Source organism: Phoxinus phoxinus, assembly GCF_949152265.1.
Source record: "Phoxinus phoxinus genome assembly, chromosome: 15".
In the NCBI taxonomy this organism is placed as follows: domain Eukaryota; kingdom Metazoa; phylum Chordata; class Actinopteri; order Cypriniformes; family Leuciscidae; genus Phoxinus; species Phoxinus phoxinus.
The window spans coordinates 33,102,453-33,126,741 of NC_136890.1; the positions used below are offsets into that span (position 1 = coordinate 33,102,453).

The 24,289-nt window shown below is 39.9% G+C and overlaps 1 protein-coding gene across 4 annotated transcripts; it reads right to left on the reverse strand.

The window, feature by feature from the left end:
• Positions 1-1,856: 1,856 nt before the first annotated feature.
• Positions 1,857-15,148, reverse strand: LOC307011694 (uncharacterized protein). Of its 4 annotated transcripts, none has more exons than XM_079637661.1 (12): positions 14,991-15,148; positions 14,005-14,076; positions 11,724-11,807; positions 11,110-11,214; positions 10,272-10,352; positions 9,366-9,458; positions 8,977-9,111; positions 8,727-8,777; positions 4,109-4,231; positions 3,923-4,027; positions 3,717-3,805; positions 1,857-2,710 (listed from the first exon to the last, which is right to left on the reverse strand). In XM_079637661.1, exons 1-12 carry the CDS (start codon positions 15,049-15,051, stop codon positions 2,597-2,599), a joined length of 1,113 nt encoding a protein of 370 aa, XP_079493787.1. In that variant the 5' UTR covers positions 15,052-15,148; the 3' UTR covers positions 1,857-2,596. The 4 variants fall into 4 exon arrangements, with proteins under 4 accessions (XP_079493787.1, XP_079493789.1, XP_079493790.1 ...); XM_079637664.1 differs by having other exon boundaries at positions 2,165-2,710; positions 11,110-11,132; positions 11,768-11,807; XM_079637663.1 differs by lacking the exon at positions 11,724-11,807 and having other exon boundaries at positions 2,159-2,710; positions 11,110-11,193.
• Positions 15,149-24,289: the final 9,141 nt, after the last annotated feature.

Sequence of the window (24,289 nt, forward strand, 5' to 3'; positions counted from 1 at the left end):
CAACGTGATGTGTGCCGCTTTTGTTTGCTCCCTGCTGTGCCAGTTCACTGAAGGGAGTGTGGGATCTCATGTTTTCGCTGTAGCCACTGTCATAATATCATTTTCCAGGAAAACCAAGCGTTGCTCAACAAAACTGTTATGAACATATGGAGCTGCAGAGGGCGGTAAAAGACATTCATGCAACTAGTTCAGCAGCAGTAGAAAACACAGTCTACTGGATGAACAGGACATCTAACAGAATGAGAGTTTTATTAATTATATTAAGATTATTAATAATTCATTATGCTTCAATTTTCGAAATGTTTTGGTTTATAAGAGAGTCATCGACAGACAGGAATCTAAAAAATGCCGCAACGTGTTTTAAAGGGGTGGTAAAGTATTATTTGACTTTTCTAGCTGTAGTTAGTGTGTAATTTTGCTGTTTGATCATAAACAACATCTGCAGTTACAACATCAAAGTTCAAAGCAAAGGGAGATATTTGCTTTTACAGAAAAGGACTACAACAAACGGCTGGTAGGAACTACACGACATTCCTTCCGGGTTAGTGACATCAGCAACCCTAAAATGTACATAAACCATTATTTGCGAATTTAGTTTATTCTTGTTGTTGTTAATTTCCATATCATGTCACTTAGAGGCTATGTGGTAGCATACAGTTTACTAAGACGATAATAAAAGGCTGAAAGAGGTGTGGTAAAGTTTACACTGGGCAGCTCGTAGAATATTTTGATGCACGAGTTGCCAAGATGAGATAACCTTTGACCTTTTCAAAATGGCGGAGAGCAACGCAAGAGCATAGACAGAGCGCAAGAGTCGTGAATGGTTAGCATTGTACACAACTAAACGTTTTTTGCTACTGTTAGTGGATAGTTTTTGTAGCCTATACAATGTTGTATCATTAACAATTGCAATATAATGCGTTAACACTCAGGGCCCTATCTTGCACCCAGCGCAATTGACTTTGTACACCGACCGACGCATGTATCATTCCTATTTTGCACCCGCGCACAGCGGACTTTTCCCTCCACAGACACACTTCTGTAAATTAGGGAATGAACTTGCGCTCGCGGGGACGGTTCAGCGAAAAGAGGAGCGTGTTCCGGCGCAAACGTTTCCTGGTGATATTTTGGAGTTTCAAAAAAACAATTCCGCCACTGACCAGGAAAAACCTCGTCTAAAGACAGCGTTGTGTGTTAGTCAGATGCTATTTTATTTTAACCCCCTTTATCCAGAAGCGACACTCAGAACGAACCGGTGACGTATCCACACAAACCGAGGCCTCGGTTGTCATGAGTCACGTGATTTTCACGTTAACAACACAAGCCTCGAATCGCGGCTTCATCTGGCACGCCCCTTTTTTCTCGACACAAGCTCCGACGCCTCGGTTCAAATGTCACATCACTAAACATAAGTAACAGGACAGGACCCCTGCATAACTGCAGCATGCATTCGGGCAGCAAGTAGCCTATTGGACAAGCCACACACCAGGCAGAAATTACATAAGCCCATATATCCTACAGGCAGCCAAGTATAAAACACAAATGCAGATAGACCCAGCAAACATTCATCAACAATTCACCTGCTTAGTAGGCCTTATCATGAAAGCCAGGGCTGGCTTCAATAAGTGAAATGAACAAACGACTTACTCTCAGAAGAGTTTGTTCACTATCGGATGGAAAGATGAAAAGGACACTGAAAGGCAGCCAGAGAACAATTTTTCATTGTTGGTCGACACCAGCCAAAAAGAGGAAAAATCCTGACCAAACGGAGGTACTCCAATTGCTAAGTTAGCTGTTAAGTTAGCTCAGCGTTTCTCAAAGTGTGGGGCGCGGGCGGATAAATCAGACAGATAAATCCAAGTCATCTTTCTTTAATCAGGTGTACAGAGATCCTGAAATACTGGATTCTGTTATGACAATATTAAAATACCCTGATGAAGGTCGCTGCCAAAAGATTTCCAGGCTGTGAGTGACGGTGTTCAGGACTTTCTTTCCTGTTCTTTTGCACTGATAGTGTCTCCCCCGCAAGAGATGTTTATAATGACATTAGATCATAATTGTTTTACAATTTTTTGCTAAACCAGATAGACATTTGTTTTGTGGCCAGTGCACCTGTATTAATCCAAACAGAATTATATTTCTCAAGAAAACTCAGAGAAGCTGTTGCTTATCCATGTTTTAATCATTTGTTTGCTTTTATTTTCTAAATGTTTTGATTAACAAGAGTTCTTCCTCATCATGTGTTTATTTTCAGTGTGATGATTATCATACAAGAACCTCAAAAATAGAGAAAATGTTAAAACAGCAGCAGACCCCCGTCTGTGCAAATGAAGAAGGAACAAGGAATTACATGACAGTAGATATTTACTCTGTTTTCTTACACATTCGTCCCATATCACACATATAAAGTGCTATATTCAAGAGTTTAAGATTAAAGCACATCAAACATAAATGGAATAAATGTGTTAGCAAATGCAATGTTTGAGTTAAACCATCACCATAAAAAATCACCATCACCATCACCCATATTAAAATAGTAAAAGTCCAGTAGCGATGAGGATTTATTCATGTCTGTTCTTCTTGGCTGATTTCTGACTCAATCACATGGTGTTGATGATGATGATGATGAGACCGGCTCAATTCTCGTGACCTCAAAAGAGTAGATGTCAGGATTATACGCTCTTAATAAACTCTCCAGCAAAGCGCCAACCTGAGAAACAAGATGACAGCAAGTGAGAAAACCGCAGGTGCAAAAGAAGAGCACGATAAAGCTGCATCCCAATACTGTCCATTATTTATAGTATGCAAGATAAAAATTTGGATATTTAAACATTTAATATAGTTTGATTGGATGTTACATTAAAACATACATCCCTTGACAATTGTTATATATATATATAATATGTACTTTAATGGTTCAGAACAACAAGCAATAATGGAAGATTTCTAATCAGGCAAAAAATAGAAACTCTAATAAATTTATTTCAGCCAATAGGATCACTTTGGGGCCTAAAGGGATGTGATGTCACACCTGTTCACTATCAACTCGATTATAGAGCGACTGTGAGGATGAAGCTGAAACTGCAGTTTATTGTAAAAAGTTTTATGAATTTAGCTTGATGCTAATGCTATTTATTCTGTTAAAATGCTGGCATACTTTGGTTTGAAATACTTAAAAGTAAGTGATTTCCCATCACCAGCACACTTAAGTACATTAAAGGTTGGGTAGGTAAGAATTGTCTAAAGAACTTTTTTTCAAATTGGCTTAAACTGTCTTTATATACCAATACATAATTAAAATGTAAGTACTTTAAAAAAGAGAGTATAAAAATTGAGTGACTGTAGTGTATTTAATCTTCAAAAAACACAGCTCATTAATTCCTACCGGGACGAAACAAGGGATTGGCTTGCGCGACTGTCACTCTCCGTCGCCATGACTACCGCCGCTATTACTGGCTCCGCCCACGTGCGCGCCGTCGCGCACCCGTTTTTAGGCGGGAGTGAATGGAATTAATGAGCTGTGTTTATTGAAGATTAAATACACTAGAGTCACTCAGTTTTTTATACTCTCTATTTCAGAGTACTTGTATTTTAATTATGTATTGGTATATAAAGACAGTTTAAACAAATTTGAATACACGTTTTTTTAGACAATTCTGACCTACCCTACCTTTAAGAGTGTAGTGTACGCATGTGAACTGAATCGCTCCTCTCACCTGACGCAGTGCAGCCTGACGCTCTTCTTCAGTGGACGACTCCTCCGCCAAAACCTCAACATCCAGATTAGTGAGAAATGTGAGAACATCTGCAAAAGAACAAAACACTTAGTAGTGATTTCAGGTTTCACTGCCTCTCAGTTGCAACAGTGATGGTAAGTTGACCTACACATTCATACACACAAACAAACACACAGATGAATTACCTTTGGGTGAAGTTGTAGTGGTGTTGAATGGAGGGTTTATAGTGGAGCTGAATGGAGGGTTTATAGTGGTGTTGAATGGAGGGGCTGCAGTTGTGGTATTGAAAACTATAAATAAAATGACAGATGTCGTGAACGTTGTATCTGAGAGGATTCAGTAATAATCTTGCAATAAATGTGGGTTCTTACTGCATGTGCTGTTGAGGTCGGGGCAGCAGTCATTGAGCTGTTTACAGGCCTGGTCACAAAAACAGCCTCTGAAACAGTCGTAGTTTACGCCACTGCAGCACAGAGTCGGCTGTGAACACGTTCCTATAGAAGTGCACACGACATGTTAGATGCTGAATCCATCCTCAATACAGTTAGTAACATTACTCCAACATATTACAAACACTTGTCAGCATCTTGTCTCCTGTTGTTTGTCTCTGAACCTCGCTGTGTTCCCTCTGCCTCAGTTCTTCCTCGTGTGTCCATGTTAGCGTTATCCCGTAGGGCTGTGCCGGTAAACTTGACAATCGCACCACCGCGGTGGCTGAGGAGGAGTACCGACGGTGGTCCGCCAAATCACATTTTTTTGTATGTGAATGCTGTTTTACATGAATATTATGACACGAGTGAAGCACAAAGCTTTGTTTACAAAATAAATAATAGTTAGCAATTTAATGTTACAGTACATCGCAACCATGAAAACATTTGGATTCATGACTAATGTGAGAGTTGTGCGTGAGCCCATAAATGTAAGCTTTGTCAGATGCAGATGTCTATGTAGAATAGAATAGAATAAAATTAGGCATTTATGTAACGCTTTCATATGTACTACTGTACACCCCAGTGGTGTAACGAGTCAACACCGGGCCCTTAAGCAGGATTATCAAGGCGGGCCCCCCTACTACAACACGTGATGACGCTACACGCACAAAAAAAAAAAAAAACTGGTGACGCCGCACCATAACACATTGTTACTGTTACTGTCACTGCTATATACACATAGGCCTAAGTCCAAATACATAAAAAATATGCTCACTTACATTATAGCTGCATTTTCCGGGCTTTCCTCTGTGCGAAGCTGTCTATCATATAAAGATCCAGATATCGCGCACGGGCATTCTCAATTGACAGTATGGCAAGTCCAGAGAGACGACTCTGTCCCATTGAGCTCCTGAGATAGCTTTTTATCAGTTTCAGTTTAGAAAAAGAACGCTCTGCAGAGGCCACTGTCACTGGGATGGTCAGAAAATCATGAAAGCAGTGCAAACCTCCCCGAAACTCGCAGTTATGCAGCTGTTCTCGACGATCAACATCTTTGTCAGTTGTTGCACTGTTTTCATTTGTGAAATACTGTCTTTCAAGCATGAACGGAATGATAACAATTGCATTGGGAAATCAGTAGTAATGTCATCTCTGTAAATCTCCACCAGCCTGTTTGCGCTTTTGAAATCCACTTTTGTGTTTAAAATTTGACGACTCCGTATCTGTCTCAAGTTCACCGGTTTTTACTGTTTTGCACGCAATGCGCATGTTCACCCGGGTATTCCCCAGTCCCAATTCGAAACAAATTACACCAAATACATCATTGTTCGTTTCAAACATTTTATTTAATGATCAGTCAAATATGTTGTTGTCATTATTTATTCAAATCAATAAGCAAAAAATTAAAATGCGATCAGACTAAAAGTAGTAAAATGCGATAGGGGGACCCGCCTGGGCCTGTCAATCAATATCGTCCAGTCACGCGGGCAGGCCCCTGATTGGTCCGGGCCCGTAAGCAACCGCTTACCCTGCTTACCGATAGTTACGCCCCTGGTACACCCAAAGCGCTTTACAATCATATCAGGGGGTCTCTCCTCAACCACCACCAGTGTGAGCATCCACAGTACAACAGCGCCAGTGCGCTCACACACACCAGCTACAAGTGGAGAGAGGAGAGAGAGTGATAGAGCATTGATAAATTCAATGAATGGAGATTATTAGGAGGCCATGATTGGCAAGGGCCAATGGAGGGAATGTGGCCAGGACACCGGGGTTACACCCCTACTGTTTACGAGAAAAGCCATTTTTAATGACCACAGAGAGTCAGGACCTCGGTTTAACGTCTCATCTGAAGGACGGTGCTCTTTGACAGTATAGTGTCCCTGTCACTATACTGGGGCGTTAGGACCCACACAGACCCCAGGGTGAGCGCCCCCTGCTGGCCTCACTGACACCTCTTCCAGCTTTTCTCAGGAGTCTCCTATCCAGGTACTGTCCATCCTCAACCCTGCTTAGCTTCAGTGGGTGACCAGTCTTGGGCTAATTCAGGCGGTGCCCGGGTCTTGCAGTGGGGGCATGAGAGACCCTTGTCCATGAGCCCGATCCAGGCAGTGCCCGGGTCTTGCAGTGGGGGCATGAGAGACCCTTGTCCATGAGCCCGATCCAGGCGGTGCCCGGGTCTTGCAGTGGGGGCATGAGAGACCCTTGTCCATGAGCCCGATCCAGGCGGTGCCCGGGTCTTGCAGTGGGGTCATGAGTCGCCCTTGACGTGCCATCCAGGAAGTACTTGCACACTGGACTTCCTTCAGCGGCGGTTTTGGTGGCAGTCCATCAAGAAGGACGGTCATGTTCATGTGGAGGCCTGCCCCGTGTGCAACCAGGGAAAGTCTACTCATCAGAGACCTAAGGGACTGCTGCATCCCTTACCTGTTCCCCGCAGGGGTGGTGATGCCTGGGGTGGTGATGGCGCAATGGATAAGACACATGCCTTTGGTGTGAGAGACCCGTATTCGAATCCACTGTGAGACACCAATGTGTCCTTGAGCAAGACACTTAACCCCTAGTTGCTCCAGAGGCGTGCGACCTCTGACATATATAGCAATTGTAAGTCGCTTTGGATAAAAGCGTCAGCTAAATGAATAAATGTAAATGTAGGCCATGGTCGCAAATTTCTCTGGACTTTGTTACGGGACTTCCTCCATCCCAGGCCAACACAGTCATCCTAGTGGTTGTAGACCGGTTCTCTAAGGCTGCCTGGTTTATTTCCCTGCCCAAGCTGCCTTTGGCCAAGGAAACTGCTGAGCTCCTCATGAACCATGTCTTCCGGATATTTGGAATTCCCCTGGACATTGTCTCCGACCGAGGTCCCCAATTCTCGTCCCGGTTCTGGGAGGCCTTCTGCAGGCTTATTGGGGCCACAGTCAGCCTATCGTCTAGCCCTCCTACATACTTCCGCTCAATTTTCATTTTCCTTCAGTACTACGTCCGGGATTCTGCTGTAGACTTTGGTTTTCTCCGATACATTTTTTACCGGGCCAATCAGCGAACAGAGGGAGTGTCTGAGAACGATGACGTTGTGCGTAATTTTGAGTTGTAGTTCGGTAATGGCAGCGGAGAAAGATGCGAGCGAAGCCATTCGGTCCGTTGTAGCAACGCTGCCGAATATCAAGAAGTTAAAGCCGGAGCAAGAACAATCTTTGCTTAGTTTTGTTGGTGGCCATGATGTTGTGGCCCTCCTCCCCACGGGGTTCGGATGACATACGTCACGACCAAACATTAGCGATTGGTTATGGCAGATCCACAGTGACTCTGGGCAGATCCAATAGTTTTAGACTTCAATAGAGTACCCGCCTACAAGGACTCGTCTGGATTCCATCCAGAATCTAATGGCCAGACAGAACGGATTAATCAGGATCTGGAGACCACCTTGCTGTGTATGGCGGCCAGTAATCCCACGTCCCGAGGCACCTATATCATTTGGGCTGAATATGCCCACAACACCCTCCAGTCCTCGGCCACTGGATTATCCCCCTTCGAATGCCAGTTCGGATACCCCCCCCCCCCCCCCCCCCATTATTTCTCGAGGAAGAGGCACAAGTTGGTGTTCCCTCGGCCCAGCGCTTTGTCCTACGCAGTAGGCGGACCTGAAGGAAGGTCTCTTTGGACTTCCCAGAGATACCAAAGCCAGGCTAATCGTCTTGCTGCCGGACGGCTCCTCATTTCCGAGCCGGTCAAAGAGTTTGGTTCGCTTCTAAAAACCTGCCGCTCCAGGTCGAATCCAAGAAGCTGTCCCAGAAATACATCGTCCCTTTTCGCATAGTAAGGAAAGTTAACCCTGTTTCGTATCGTTTGTTTCTTCTTCGCTCCCTTAGAATTAACCCCACGTTTCATGTCTCATTACTAAAACCTGTCTTGTGTTCTCCCTTTGGTTTTTTTTTTTATCCCCTCGTGGAGTTTTTTTTATTTCTCTCTTGTGATTCTTTGCAGTTTCACTACTGTTAGTAATACCTCTTTCTGAGAAGAACTTTTGTTGGATTTTCTTGACGTGCAAAGTACCCTTTTTTTTATAAATCTACTTTGCCTGGAGTATTGGCTTGACTGTTTTGTTTGGGTCCAACATTTCCACCTCTGTGGCTAAATGGTAGATCTCTCAAACCACACCTGAGACCCAAGTTCGAGCCCGGCTTGTGACAAACACTAGATGCATTTACTAACATTTTCAATATTTTACATTTCAGGAACTGTAAAAGCTTTTGAAGAAAGACCTTATAATCAAAGAACATTTTATGTGAAGTATTTTGTCTTGTATGTTTGATCCCCAAAAACTGGTTGTGGAAAATAGTGGTCAATGTAAATATCACTGTAAAAAATATGATTGCAATGCCGATTCTTCTGAGAATCTCATAAGTTATTTTATAAAATGATTCTAATTGTCACTTACCAAGAGGTCATTGCAACATTTGACATCCAATGCAGATTTAAAGATGTAGAGAATTCAAAATCATTACAGTCACATGATAAAGAATAATTATAAGAAATATAGAAGTATTAAATATACCTGTCAGTGTCAAAGTGTTGTTTGGTTCAGTGCCGTTGGAGCTGTTATTGACTATAAAAGGGGGGAAGAGATGAAGATTTAGTGAGATTTCTCAGTATATGTGCAGTATTTTTTTGTTTTGTACCTTGATCAAAGTACATTAGTCATGTAGTACAGAGAACACAATCGGATTACTGTGAATAGTGCAAGTGGTTGTTGATTAATTTCAGCACAGATGAATCAGATTTCCAGTATGAATGTTTCTGAATACCTGCGAGGCAGGTGTGTTTGAAATCAGGGCAGCAGTCGCCAAATCTCAGACAAGCAACGTCACAAAAACAGTTCAAGCGGCGACAGGAGTTATTCACTCCAGTGCAGCACAGATTTGGATTCGCACAACTTCCATCTATGACAGAAACATGAAGTAAAACAAATGAAATGTAATGAACAAACCGTACTTTGAACACACACACACACACACACTTCTGTTTCAAGCAAATGCTTTTCCTTTGAACATTCTACTCATCAAAGAATCCTGAAAAAAATTATTCCTTATTTTCAACCTTGATCATAATAAGAAATGCCTTTTGACCATCAAATCAGCATATTAGATTAGACACTGACTGTGAATTATTGTACACACAGAAAAGAAACACTCACTGGCAGGAGTTGTGGTTGTTGCAGTGGTCACTCCAGGCCGTGTGGTTACAGAGATGGCGGTCGCACCGCTGGAGTTACTAGTCACACCGGTAACTAAAGTTAGAGAGCAAAAAGGTAGTGTGTATTCACAGAGCTCTGTCTAAGCAAGACGCAGTTAGGCAAATGATTTGCCCCAAAAGTGTATAGATATTCCAACCTCGATACTTTAAACAAATTTAAAATCCCTCTGTGTCAAACAACCTCCTCAGTTCCTGTAGATCGCTGACTCATCTTCAACGCTAACAGTTGCCCGTCATAAACATTAATTTGGTCAATGTCTAGCAGCAGAGCAGCGAGCATGATAATGAAAATATGAGTGCCTCCAGCTTGCAGAGACGGCGTGTGGGTGCACTTTGGTTTTAAAATAAGTCAGGGAGTAATGAATAGGATATAGGATGTCATTAAGAAACAAATGCCATTTGTAAGATTTGCCAGGCTACATTAGGTTACACAGCTCGTGCAAAGACGATAACTGAGTCGGTGTTGCATTTCATTTGTAAGGATTTGCGGTCGTATAGCTTGTGTCTAGCTTTCTAATGTTTACAAGAATTTTATATATATATATATATATAACTTTTTTTTTTTTTTTTTTTAAGTATTACAATATATAGCAATATGTATTGTATCGTGAGCCCCTTGCCAATACCCAGCCCTAGTTTGAAGTACAATTAAATATTTCTGTAAATGTATCTGGAGGAATTAAATTGCATGTTTAATCACAGTCTTAAAGGACAGAATTGTGAAGTACAATATAATACCAAATACCAAAATACTTTTTAATGATTTCATGTTTCACTGTCCTTCGGTTGCAACAGTGATAGTAGAACTTGACCAACACGTTCCTACACAAACACACAGATGAATTACCTTTGGTTGTAGGTTTAGTAGTGATGAATGGAGGGTCTACAGTGGGGCATAATGGAGGGGCTGTAGTAGTGGTCTTGAAAGCTAAAAGAGCACAAAGGTAGTGTGTAGGTACAGAGCTCTGTCTAAGCAAGACGCAGTTTAAACACAATAAAATATTTCTGTAAATGTATCTGGATTTTTTTTACACTAGAGGAATTAAACGGCATGTTTTATCACAGTCTTAACAGACAGAAATGTGAAGTACAATATATAGGTGAAACTCGAAAAATTTGCATATCGTACAAAAGTGATAATTTATTACTTACAGCTTATGAAAACCCCAAATTCAAAATCTTAGAATATAACATGAAATCAATAAAAAAAAGGATTTTAAATACAGAAATGTCAGCCCTCTGAAAAGTACTAAATATATTAGTTTCACCTTTTAATTTGAAGTACTGAAATACATGAACTTTTGCACGATATTCTAATTTTTCGAGTTTCACCTGTAATACCAAATAACAAAAAAAAAATTTTTTTTTTTTTGAACATCATATTTATTGGGTTTTTCTTTTTCTTCAAAAAAAAAACAACAACAACAAAACCATACAAAATGAATAATTCTTCCAATATCACAACCCTATATCACACCCCAAACCTCCCTCCCACAGTGCCACTAATAAACCATAAACAGATTAAACAAGAAAAAAGCATTTAAAGTCATATGAAATTTAGGTATTTTGTCCTGTAGTTGTAACAAAATACTTTTTAATGATTTCATGTTTCACTGTCCTTCGGTTGCAACAGTGATAGTAGAACTTGACCAACACGTTCCTACACAAACACACAGATGAATTACCTTTGGTTGTAGCTGTGGTGCTGGTGATGAATGGAGGGTCTACAGTGATGAATGGAGGGTCTGCAGTGGGGTCTAATGGAGGGGCTGTAGTAGTGGTCTTGAAAGCTAAAAGAGCACAAAGGTAGTGTGTAGGTACAGAGCTCTGTCTAAGCAAGACGCAGTTTAAACAAGTACAATAAAATATTTCTGTAAATGTATCTGGATTTTTTTACACTAGAGGAATTAAACGGCATGTTTTTTCACAGTCTTAACAGACAGAAATGTGAAGTACAATATATAGGTGAAACTCGAAAAATTTGCATATCGTGCAAAAGTTACTTACAGCTTATGAAAACCCCAAATTCAAAATCTTAGAATATAACATGAAATCAATAAAAAAAAGGATTTTAAATACAGAAATGTCAGCCCTCTAAAAAGTACGAAATATATTAGTTTCACCTTTTAATTTGAAGTACTGAAATACTTTTGCACGATATTCTAATTTTTCCAGTTTCACCTGTAATACCAAATAACTAAATACTTTTTAATGATTACATGTTTCACCGTCCTTCGGTTGCAACAGTGATAGTAGAACTTGACCAACACATTCCTACACAAACACACAGATGAATTACCTTTGGTTGTAGCTGTGGTGCTGGTGATGAATGGAGGGTCTGCAGTGATGAATGGAGGGTCTGCAGTGGGGCCTAATGGAGGGTCTGCAGTGGTATTAAAATGTATAGAGAAAGTGACAGATGTCATGATTGTTGTTGTACAGTATTGGAGAGCACGGTCAGCCCTGACCAATTTGCTGCCCTAGGCAAGATTTTACCTGGTGCTCCATGCATCACAGGCCATTTCACCCCATCATTGTGTTCATGATATTATTTTGCCTATATATAGCCTATATATATATATAAGGCTGATGGTTAAACTATACAAAAACAGCACCTAAGGCACATTACAGCCTAAAAACAACTAGCAAGAGCATTACATCTAGCATTCAAGTCACCTTTATTTAAAGAGCTTTTTACAATACAGATAGTTTCAAAGCAGCTTTACAGTGATAACAGGAAAATAATGCAAGTTTGTTTCAGCTGTACAGCAGCTCTAGAAGAAAATGGTGTCATAAGTAAGTTCAGTGATGGTTAATTTTTGTTGTAAAAAAGTTATTAATTTGAGTTCATTTCTATTTATAGCCGCTCTGGAGAAAACAGTGATGTCATCGTCCAGATGTCATTCATGCACAAACTATTCATTGAGCACTAACAAAAGTGTGAGTTTTCCAGTTGATGGCAGTGATCTTCCAGTAAACTATTGCCCATGTTTTCACCATGAACGAAACTGAGTTGTAGATCTTCTTTAATGTGAATTTTACATAAAATGTTGCCATTTTAAATAACCATGTAGCCTATATAAATATCATTATCATTATAAATATAATTTGAATACCTGACAAATAAAATGTTATATTTGATTTATTCTGAAATCATTATTAATGTGTAGTCTGGTGTTTCCGCAAATCTCTTCCAGGATAGATAAAACGAAGGCACTAATGAATGGAGCATGACGATTTATGACCATCACTGACTTTAGCACGTTGCATCTTGCGACTATTAAAAAAATTACACCTTTTGTTATGAGTAAAAAGCCTTGTTTATACTCGACGCGTCCGCACGAGCGCGAAGGTGCGCGCGGCAAAAATGACGTCGTTGCGGTGTGGGGTGGGCGGTCGCGCGCGTTGGGTGCGCAAAGGCCCATTTCGCCTGGCGGTGTGCACGGCAGATTTTGTAACAGCGCGCGCGGCTCCGCATCCGAAGATGAACGACTTCGAGCCTGCCGAATCTGGCCGAGCACGATACCAGCACCCAGTTTGCGCGTCTAAATTAGTTGCTTACATTTAAAAAAATGATCATACAATAGCATAAAAAGCCTTTTTAATGAACATAACATAACATCAGCGCGGAGACTCGCGCTCGTGCGGACGCGTCGAGTATAAACAAGGCTTAAGGGTAAAATAGTTCGCACTGCATGTATGAATCCTCTGACTATTTCAAAACGGGCAAGTTTGTGATCGTTAGCGCACATTCGCGACGTGACGTCTCAAAGCGATACCCGGTCCTTTAAAGCAACACTAAGGAAGATTTTTAACCTTAAAATAATGTTTCCAAAATCGTTTCAGTGGTTCAAGAAGTCGTAACAGGGTGAAAGGCACTTCTGCCTCCGCTTTGCGGTCCTATATCTGCTATAACCACTCAATATGAGATTGCCAGATCGGGTCGTGTTTCTGTAGTTCTACACTGTAGTACAAATTTGACTTGCTTTACGTCAAGCGTTATACAATAGTCATTATTTTGTTTTTCTTCGTTTCTGATGTCGTAATACATCATACTTCATGAAATCATGAAACATAGCCTACTCTACCTTGTCTGTGGAATGAACAAATTATTGAATGTAGGCTATGGGATCTAAATTAAATCAAAATCAATATTTATGATTATTTTCTAATAAGAAACACGATCTAAATATGATTATCATTTGAAATTGGAGTCAGATTAAGCGTAGGCTAGCTAAAGTAATATGGAAACTAAATTTTAATAAATAAAGTGAACTTCACTGGAGCGCTGAAAAGACATACACGCAGTATACCTTCACCCACAACGTTGGATTCCGTCGTTCGGCCAATGGTGGCCATTACACTTGCTCACATCAACGTGTTGTGTAGCCTATGTATTGGCAGTAGCAAGTCCTGTAGCGTAGCCTACTTGCTCTTCAGCAGCAATAACAGGAATTTAATTGCACACATTTGTAAACTCCTTCATAAAGGTATAGGAATGTGATGTATAACAGAATAGAATAGTTTGAGAAGTTTAAAATTAGCATTGTAATACAACGTTTAAATATTCAGGTTTTTACATGCTGGTGGATGAACTGTAGTTGTGGTTGGTGGTGAGGTACTAGAAGTGGTCGGAGCAGGTGACGACACAGCTGTGGAATAAAATAAATGTTTAATGTCAACAATCAGATAATCTGAACCGTTTACAAATTGTTCTTGTTTAACGGTGCAGTGTAATAATTCTATCCTTTTCTGAATTCCTGATGGTGCTTCTCAAAATATCCCAAACCGAGTAAAATGAATATAATCAGATGTATATATCCAAATATATCCAAAATATATCCAAATCTGACACACAAACAGGCAGCTGACGATTCGATTCGATTACGATTCAGAGGGTAACGATTATCCATGCATCTTTTTTTTTTGACTACTTGTTACTTTTAAAGCAAAGTATTTATGATGACTTCCAATACTTCCTATATTAATTTTAGTAATTTTAGTAACAAATGGAAGTGATTTGGCAAGTCAACTGTAAGGTTACATTTGCCAGCATATGTCCCAACAATGCAAAGAACCAACAGGAAAATAAATGTGCCTGTACTAGAACTAGCAGTATACTTGTAGTAAGTGAATACAAACTTCAGCATATTCTGAATCTCTTGCATTTAATAATTGACTTCTAACCAACATCCTCCTGTTATTTTCAATGAGCAATGTAATCCTTCAGACCAAAAAATAAATAAAACAGATTTTGCTGTAGCAAAATCACAAACCGCTTTCGTTCAAAAATATATAGTTATGTATATACCAGCAGCTCTCATACAAAATTATTGCGTGGTACTGGATACATGATATTGGGGGTTATCGCGCATATTTCAGTGAAGTCGCAGCTCGACGTTCGGACATAGTGTGAGCACATAAATCCTGAGCTTTGGCTATACATCGCATGCGATCTACTCGTTCAGTGTGAGTAGGTAACCTTGCTGAAATCACACAGACATCGCACAGTGTATGCCCGCCTTAAGAATTGATTTTTTCCCCCACCCCTAAATGATAACGTTACCTGTGTTTAAGCAGCTCATTGTGGCCAGCAGACAGCCGATGAGAATCACAGCGGGAGCCATCAGGATCAGTGTGTGTCGGGTCTCTGTCAGTGGTTTTCTGACCCGAATCTTCTCCTTTTTGTGCTCCGGATTGTTTCGAGTCCAGCCCCATTCCGACAAGCACAGATGTCAGAGACCGATAAATCAGAGTCATCTTTCTTTAATCAGATAGTGTACAGAGATCCTGAAATACTGGATTCTTTTAAAACGCTATTAAAATACCCTGATGAAGAAGGTAATACCAAAAGAATTCTAGGCTGTTAGTGACAGTGTTCAGGAATTTCTTTCCTGTTCTTCTTATTGCACTGACAGTGTTACACCCACACAAGACCATCCAAATATATATTTTCTTTTAATAGTAAATGTTGAGCATCCGAGTGTTGACCAGTGCAAAGTGTGTCATGATTTACAAACCTGGCATGAAATTTTGGGACATTGTAACCATGAAGATGTACAGAAGCTACAAGGTGTAGTAAGAGGCATGGAGATAAGAGGAAACAAAGTAAGACAGGAACAGTTATGTGAAGTGTGTACAAAAGGAAAATTCACGCAGACCAGAAACCGGGAGCCAGACAGAAAGGCAAAGGAACCTCTTGAACTAATTCACACGGATCTGGCCGGCCCCATGCCAACACAGAGCAAAGAAGGACACAGATATGCAGATTTACAGACGAGTGCGCAATTCATCTTCCCTGTGACATTTTGACTAGACCCTCTGCTTGTTCAAAATCTATACCCAGGAAATGTTTCAACCTTCCCATGTCTTTCATTTTGAACCTTTGTGTGAGCATTTCTTTTACACTTTCCAGTACACTTTCACTGTTAGCAGCTATGATTAAATCATCAACCCATACTATCAGAATTACTTTCTCATCTGGCTTTTCTGTTGTGTACACGCAGTTGTCAGCTGCGTTCTGTGTAAAACCGTTCTCAGTCAAACATACGTGTAACACAGCATTCCAGTTTCGGCCAGATTGCTTAAGGCCATAGAGAGATTTCTTTAGCTTGCATACTAACATTCCATCTTTTTCAGATTTTTGCTCATAACCCTCCGGTTGTTCCATATAGATTTCGTGATCTATTGGTGCATGCAAGTAAGCTGTCTCAACGTCCATCTGGTGCAAGATCAGGTTTTCTTGTGCTGCTTTCTGCAAAACCACTCTCACACTTATCATGTCCGCTGTGGGTGAGAATGTCTCATCATTGTCAGTCCCTTGTTTCTGACTGTAACCCTTCGCCACAAATCTTGTTTTGTATTTTTCAGATCCGTCAATGTCTCTCTTTTAAGTGTGTGAACCCATCTTCCTCCAACTGGTTGTTTTCCTGGTGGTAATTTAGTGAGTGTCTTGTTCTCCTCCAATGATCGCATTTCTTTGTCCATAGCATCCTTCCATTGTTTGGATTTTGTTAAAGGGTTAGTTCACCCAAAAATGAAAATAATGTCATTAATGACTCACCCTCATGTCGTTCTAAGCCCGTAAGACCTCCGTTCATCTTCGGAACACAGTTTAAGATATTTTAGATTTAGTCCGAGAGCTTTCTGTCCCTCCATTGAAACTGTATATACGGTATACTGTCCATGTCCATAAAGGTAATATAAACATCATCAAAGTAGTCCATGTGACATCAGTGGGTTAGTTAGAAGTTTTTGAAGCATCGAAAATACTTTTTGGTCCAAAAATAACACAAAATAAGACTTTATTCAGCATTGTATTCTCTCCCGGGTCTGTTGTCAATCCTTCACAGTTACGCTGCTGGCGTAAGACGCTGATGACGTGTTATCTGGTGCGCCCGAGCTTCATTTATAGACTGAGAGAAACGCACGCTGTAAAAGTGTCTCATCCGCGACATGCACATTTACGCACCATTAAAAAAATTATATCCACGCAAACAATGTAGAATAGCTTGAATATAGCGTGCGTCTCCCTCAGACTGTAAACGAAGCTCGGGCGCACCAGATAACACGTCATCAGCGTCTTACCTGAACGCAGATTCACAACAGACCCGGGAGAGAATACAATGCTGAATAAAGTCTTATTTTGTGTTATTTTTGGACCAAAAAGTATTTTCGATGCTTCAAAAACTTCTAACTAACCCACTGATGTCACATGGACTACTTTGATGATGTTTATATTACCTTTATGGACATGGACAGTATACTGTATATACAGCTTCAATGGAGGGACAGAAAGCTCTCGGACTAAATCTAAAATATCTTAAACTGTGTTCCGAAGATGAACGGAGGTCTTACGGGCTTAGAACGACATGAGGGTGAGTCATTAATGACATTATTTTCATTTTTGGGTGAACTAACCCTTTAATGTTATGGCATCTTGGTAGGTTTGAGGTATATCACATACTGCTCTGTAGCAAAAATCTATGCATGTTTGCAGTTTGTCTTCTGCATCCTCAATTTCAAAATCCTGTAGGTAAGCTGGCGTCTTCCTGGTTCTTGGGGGGTTCTTTCTGATCACGGATTCTGAAGCTCTACCTGACTGATTGGGAGCAGCCTGTTGGGGGAAAGTCTCTGAAACACCACTTTGAAAACCATGATCTGGTTCATCCTCCACATTATCATCAGCATTGACTTCACTGCTGAAGATCTTTGGATTCATGTTTTCATATCTTGTGTGTGTCTCAGATGTTTGTGTTTCTCTTTTACTGGTTGTCTGTGTTGTGAATGTGGTGGCGATTTTATGATATTCATTGATCTTTAGTAAAATATGGATGATTCAACGAATGTCACATGTGTGTCTCTCACTTGTAGTGAGAGAAGATTATGTTTATGTACCTGGGGAGGCAGAAGGGAGAGACACTCCAGAGAACAGACGAACAAGGACCTCTGACCTAGATGTCAGAAGGCCATTTGGTGCAAGGGGGCTTAGTGGGCCAACTAGTGACGAATCTAAACTAGTGTTATGGCTTCCTTGTCTATGGAAAACTACTGGATGGAAAACTACTGGGAGGAAGGCTCTGGCAGGAAGAAGGCCTTGAAACGGAGATAAAAGCTGGTTCAGTCTGTCTGGGGGTGTGTCACTCTTCTGCACAGGGTAACAACTGTGTATTAGACTGCTCCTATTCTTGCAAGAATAAATACTTCTATTTTATAATTTGACTCTGAGTGTCTCTTACGCAGTGATGTTTGTTTGAGGAATTTTTGCCACAACATGAACTTCACCAATGTGTGTTTTTGGACTTTTTCGGTGTTAGGATAGTATACTAGATAGGCTGGACTGTTCTTGTCGTAACCTATGAAAACACCTTGTTCGCATCTTGAATCCAGTTTGCTTTTCTCTTGTTTGTAAGCAAAACATATTGATCCAAATTTCTGCATTTGGGAAACATCTGGCTTTTTTCCTGTGAGTAACTCGTATGGTGTTTTCTTTGTGCGTCTACTGTAACACATATTTCTCACGTAGGCTGATGTTTGCATAGCGTAGTTCCACAACTCATCTGGTAACTCGCTCTCTATCAGCAAACATCTGCTCATATCAAAGAGTGTTCTCCATCCTCTCTCCGCTGTGCCATTCTGATGTGGTGAATAAGGCGCAGATGTTTCATGTCTAATCTTATTCCTTGTCAACAGCGCTTGGAAATCTCGACTCATGAATTCAGTGCCGTTGTCTGAACGAATGCATTTGATTTCTCCAAAAGGTGCAATGTCAGCTAAAAACTTTTCTGTAGCTTGTATTGTGTCACCTTTGGTTTTCAGGAAGTACACGAACATAGTACCTGAATAGTCGTCTGTAAACGACTGTGCATATCTGTGTCCTTCTTTGCTCTGTGTTGGCATGGGGCCGGCCAGATCCGTGTGAATTAGTTCAAGAGGTTCCTTTCCCTTTCTGTCTGGCTCCTGGTTTCTGGTCTGTGTGAATTTTCCTTTTGTACACACTTCACATAACTGTTCCTGTCTTACTTTGTTTCCTCTTATCTCCATGCCTCTTACTACACCTTGTAGCTTCTGTACATCTTCATGGTTACAATGTCCCAAAATTTCATGCCAGGTTTGTAAATCATGACACACTTTGCACTGGTCAACACTCTCTTCTAGTGTTGGCAAATTGTATAAGTTTCCACTTTCATGAATATCAAACCTGCTTCCGTTTTTGGTTATCAAGTGGCTGTCTCCTCTTTTGAAAATGAATGTTGCTCTTCCATTTGTTGCTCTAGCTACCGAGAAAATGTCATGTGGGTATGAAGGCATGTATAGCGCGTCCTGTGCTGTTTTCCAGCATCATCTATGAGATAAATCACTGCCGTTCCTCTTTGTTGCGCCATTCCACTGCACTTCGTTCCGTCGGCTAATTCCACTGAATGATTCTCTGGTTGAAATGACCTACACAGTAAAATCGGCAGTGTAAAAATTGCAGTGTTAAAAGTTATTAATTCCCAAAGAGTTAAATTAACAATCAACAATGTTAAAAAACACTCCTCTTCAGTGTAGTTACAAGTGTAATTTTATTTTTACACTGAAAGTGCAAAAACAAAAAGGCGCCGAATTGTATTGACTCCGCCCCTCGATGACTGCTGTCTCGAAAGACGACGACGCCATTTTATCTTCATGCGACCGAGACGGTAGGTTGAATTACTTTTTTCTTTCTAAAATAAAAAAGTAAATACACTTGTTAACATTTTTGGTAAAATATGGTGGTGAACACATTTAGAAATGATAAACTGCGCGTTTTTGTCAGGATTAAGGAAGCTCGTCAAGTTCATGAGATGCAGAGTAACGTTACAGAAGAATGTGACGGTTTCTCATGACAATTTGATTTCCTGGATGAAGGTGATTTAACGTTTAAAATACATTTGTATTATAAATTATTTTTGTATTACAAATATATTTTTAGCTCATTTCATTTTGGTTTGTTGACAGCCTTCATGAAAGCCTTCCCGCCTCCAGTCGCGCCGAGGCCTCAACCGGTCTTACGACAAGCCTGAAATAGTTTTTGCACTGAACAGAATACTTTATAAATAACACTTATAGTGTAATCCAATAGTGTAAATCCAATGGAATTAAATCAACACCAGGGGTGTTAAAAACCCCTAGTGTAAAACTTAAACAACAAATGTAAGTGTAACACTTTACACTCGAAGTGTAATTTTTCTACACTGTAAGGTGCTTTATTAACACTGTAAATTCAACACTACAAACGGTGTACTTTTTACTCTAGATAGATTGGGACCATATATGATCCGGAGTAGTGTTAAAATTAACACTTTAAGTGTTAATTTGACACTGCGTTTTTTACTGTGTATCAAAACTTCTGAACTTTCTGATGTCGCTCACAATATGAGATGTCGCTCCAGCGTCTAACATGATGCCTTTCATCTTTACTTTGTTTTGCGTTTTTTTCATATTCTGAGTGTTCAACTTTGAAGAGATGATCTTGGTCATTATCGTGTCCGTCTGTAACCTTTCTGACGCCATCTTGGTCACTCTTTTTCTTGCACAGGAACTCCGCGTGTACTATTTTTACAATGATTGCACCACACTTTCTTGTAACATTTTCTCGCTCTGTGTCCCTTTATTCCACATTTGTAACATGTCACATTTGTGTCATCATCTTTTCTTTCTTTAGCGTGGTACCTGACAGGACCTCTTCCTTGTCTCGTCTGTGTCTTCATCACATTATCTGTGGATTCGGTTCCTTTCATTTTCTCCGCCTCTTCGTAAATCCGCAGTCTTCTCTTAAAATCTGTGAACGTAACATCATCCTCATTCTGTGTTATGTGGACGGCTAGCGGCTTGAAAAAAATCTGATAATCCACGGAGAATCATTGCTATGGTTAATCCATCACTCATGGCTTCTCCTGCATCTCTCAGTGCTGTGATGATGTTCTCTGCTCTTATCAAGTAGTCTGTAACACTCTCGTTGCCTGCCATGCGTAGCTGAGTTAATGATGTATACATATTTATTATCCGTGGCTTGCTTTTCCCCGAATAATGCTCTTTCAGTATTCTAAGGGCTTTCCTGCCATCGTCAGCAGCTTCATGTCTTATCAGCAGAGGTGGGTTGTAACGAAGTACATTTACTTGAGTATTTTTTGGGAAAATTTTTACTTTTAAGAGTTCTGTGAATTTACTTTTACTTTCGCTGTCTGTGAATGAATGATTCCACAGGACGATATTCGATTTAATTTAATTCAGCCAGGTAATACATTTTACAACCAAACAGATTACGATATGATAGCACTACTTTTTTGGACATATACAGTACTTTATACAATAAATAAGCTACCATTGTCCACATATGAAATGAACACCCGCCACCCCGCGGTAATGTGTGTGTATTGCGCAGTGGCGTGCGAACTCAACTTGAAAACTAATGCCTTTGCCTGCCTTAGACAGACACCGTTGATCAGTTTAAACATGCTTGCAGAAATATACATTTGATTAGCTACATTTTGGAGAACAGACAGAAGAAGATCCGTCGATGTGCATTTGATCGTCGTTTGTGTTCAGTGTTACACCCCGTCTAGGGGGAAAGGGGCAACATGAAAGAGACAGAGATTTGCAAGGATTTAAAACAAAAAGTTATTTATTTTCTTAATTTGGGACTTATGATTCAGGAGCTGACCAAGCCAAAATAACAAACATAAACAACCTTGTCTTTAAACCTCTTTCCTAAACCCTAACCCAAAAGAAAAAAAAAATGAAAATACAATTTGTAAACCTAACTCCCTTACCAAAAACAGAGTTCAAACATTTTACAATAAAAAAAAAGAATGGCGTCAAACTCCCTACTTTCCCAAAAATCTATATTTACAATATATTTACAATAAGGCAAACAAACTGAAAAGGGCAGTCCAAATCAGTGTCAGTAACCAGGCAAAGGGTCAAATATACCAATGGGGTAGTTAGATACAAACAGTTCACAAATCAAACAAACAAACGGTACTCACAGTCTCAAAAACTCTTAACAGTCTCAAATCACTTAAAGGGCACCTATTATGACATTTAAAATGTTCCTAATGTTGTTGTGGGAGTCCCCAACAACAGTTTTACATGCATGCAATAACAAAAAACACTTTTGTTTTCGTATAATATGCATTTATTTTTACCTGATTTGCTCACCGACTCCCAAATGATTCGTTCAACGACTCGTTTTTCAAACCCCTCCTCTGCGCGACGCTAATCTGCGTTGATTGGTCAGATGACCCAGCAGTGTTTACAGAGATAATACTTATTTTTAACACGGAGTACAATGATGCTTTTATCAATTAAATTGTGTTATAATAATGATTATAGTCCACTGCTTTATAGTTTGTAGTAAAAAACGAAAAATAAGATAAATAATTTAATGTTATGTTAGCGAGCATAGCCCAGAGTTCATATTGTAAAAGCACAATCAGTCTTTGTTTGCGTTAGCCCGATGCATAAACATAACGTTTTTACACACAAAAAAATGTAGTTACGTTACTACGAGGTATTAGCTACTCTATTCTTTAGACAACTCCGAAAACAACGACAAACACTTCACATATCTCAATACAATTGCCATTGAAGACCTAGAAGCTAAACGGTGCTTACACAACAAACAAAATAATTATCAAGCATGCTACATAAAACATAAAAGCAACAATTATTAATAACACTTACAGGTTGTGATACGGAGGAGGAAGCTGATGCAAATACACTTAGAAATGAACCTTCCTTCAATATCAGCCGGCTCGCGAATCCAAGTTTGATTGCATTTAAGTTGGTAAAGCAATCGTCTTCAAAATGGCGCGAACAAAGCACAAGGCTCAGACTATACTTCTGTGGTATAGTTGTTTATATGAATTGTATAAACACTTCAAATGCTCCTCCTTGGGCAGATGAAAAAAGTTGGCTTTTAAGTCGCACTTCAGAACACAGCGTCTCGTCGCCATGATGTTTTCCCTGCTGGCCTTGGAGCGCAATAAGTGGGCGTATCGTATTCAAATAACTTGACAAGTTGACGTCATCTAGTCAGAGAAAAAGCTTCGGTCTTCTAACGATTCATAAAAATGACTCAGAGTCGACTCTTACTTTTGAAAGACAATAACTTTATATACGGTGCACTTTCATATTTCAAACTTTGCAGGATGTTTTTGTTCACTTAGATCTATGTTACACACTACATGACACACTACTCTTAACAGTCTCAAATCACAAGCTCTCTGTCTGTTCAAACACAAAACCCACTCTGTCTGTAGAGGAAATGATGACGTGTCTTTTAAAACACTCTGCACCAACCAGGATAGAGCATCAATCACGGTGCAGGAACCAATCAGATGACGTTCCTAGACAGACAGACATACAGAGAGACTCACAAAACAACAGAGAAATAACAAAATACAAACAATAGGGTCGTAACATCAGATGTTCAGTAGCGGTCAGCGCGAGCACATGTGAAGAGTTTTAACTCTTTCTTCTCGGCGTCAATGTTTCCCTTTACATGCCAATAAATGCAAAACTCTGCAGATTCACTATATTTCGACATCGTCTAATAATCCAACTGTAGTTGTATAAGTTACTATTATACAAACCAAAGGACAGGCAATGATTTTCTGGCTACAGACGGCAGAAATAATGCTTGTCTCTTCTGTTTTTGTGGCAAAGATAGCCTATCTAATTATGATAATAATAGTCATTTAAAAAAAAAAATCTAAATAATATCATGTTTTATATAATATATATAGGCCTATGATCCGAAGTAACTAGCTACTTGAGTAGTTTTCTCATTGGATAGGCCTACTTTTCTCATTGCAATTATGATAATAATAGTCATTTAAATAAAAAATATCTAAATAATATCATGTTTTATATATCATATATATAGGCCTATGATCCGAAGTAACTAGTAACTAGCTACTTGAGTAGTTTTCTCATTGCATACTAATTATGATAATAATAGTCATTTAAATAAAACATATCTAAATAATATCATGTTTTATATATATATATCATATATATAGACCTATGATCCGAAGTAACTAGTAACTACTTGAGTAGTTTTCTCATTGGATACTTTTTTACTCTTACGCAAGTAACTATTAAAGCCGCGTTTCCACCAAAATTACCCGGAACAATTTGTCCCAGGAACTTTTTCTGCCCCAGACCGGTTGCTTTCTGCGTTTGCACCGCGGTCTACAGTAGGCCTACCGGGAAGATTATAAACTGCGCGTGACGGCTCCTCCCAGTCTGCGACGGACAGTAATCAGTTTTGAGCGCCACATTTATATTAAGTATGGAGGAGATTCAAACTGTGCTGCAGTTGTTTGTGATGTATTGGTT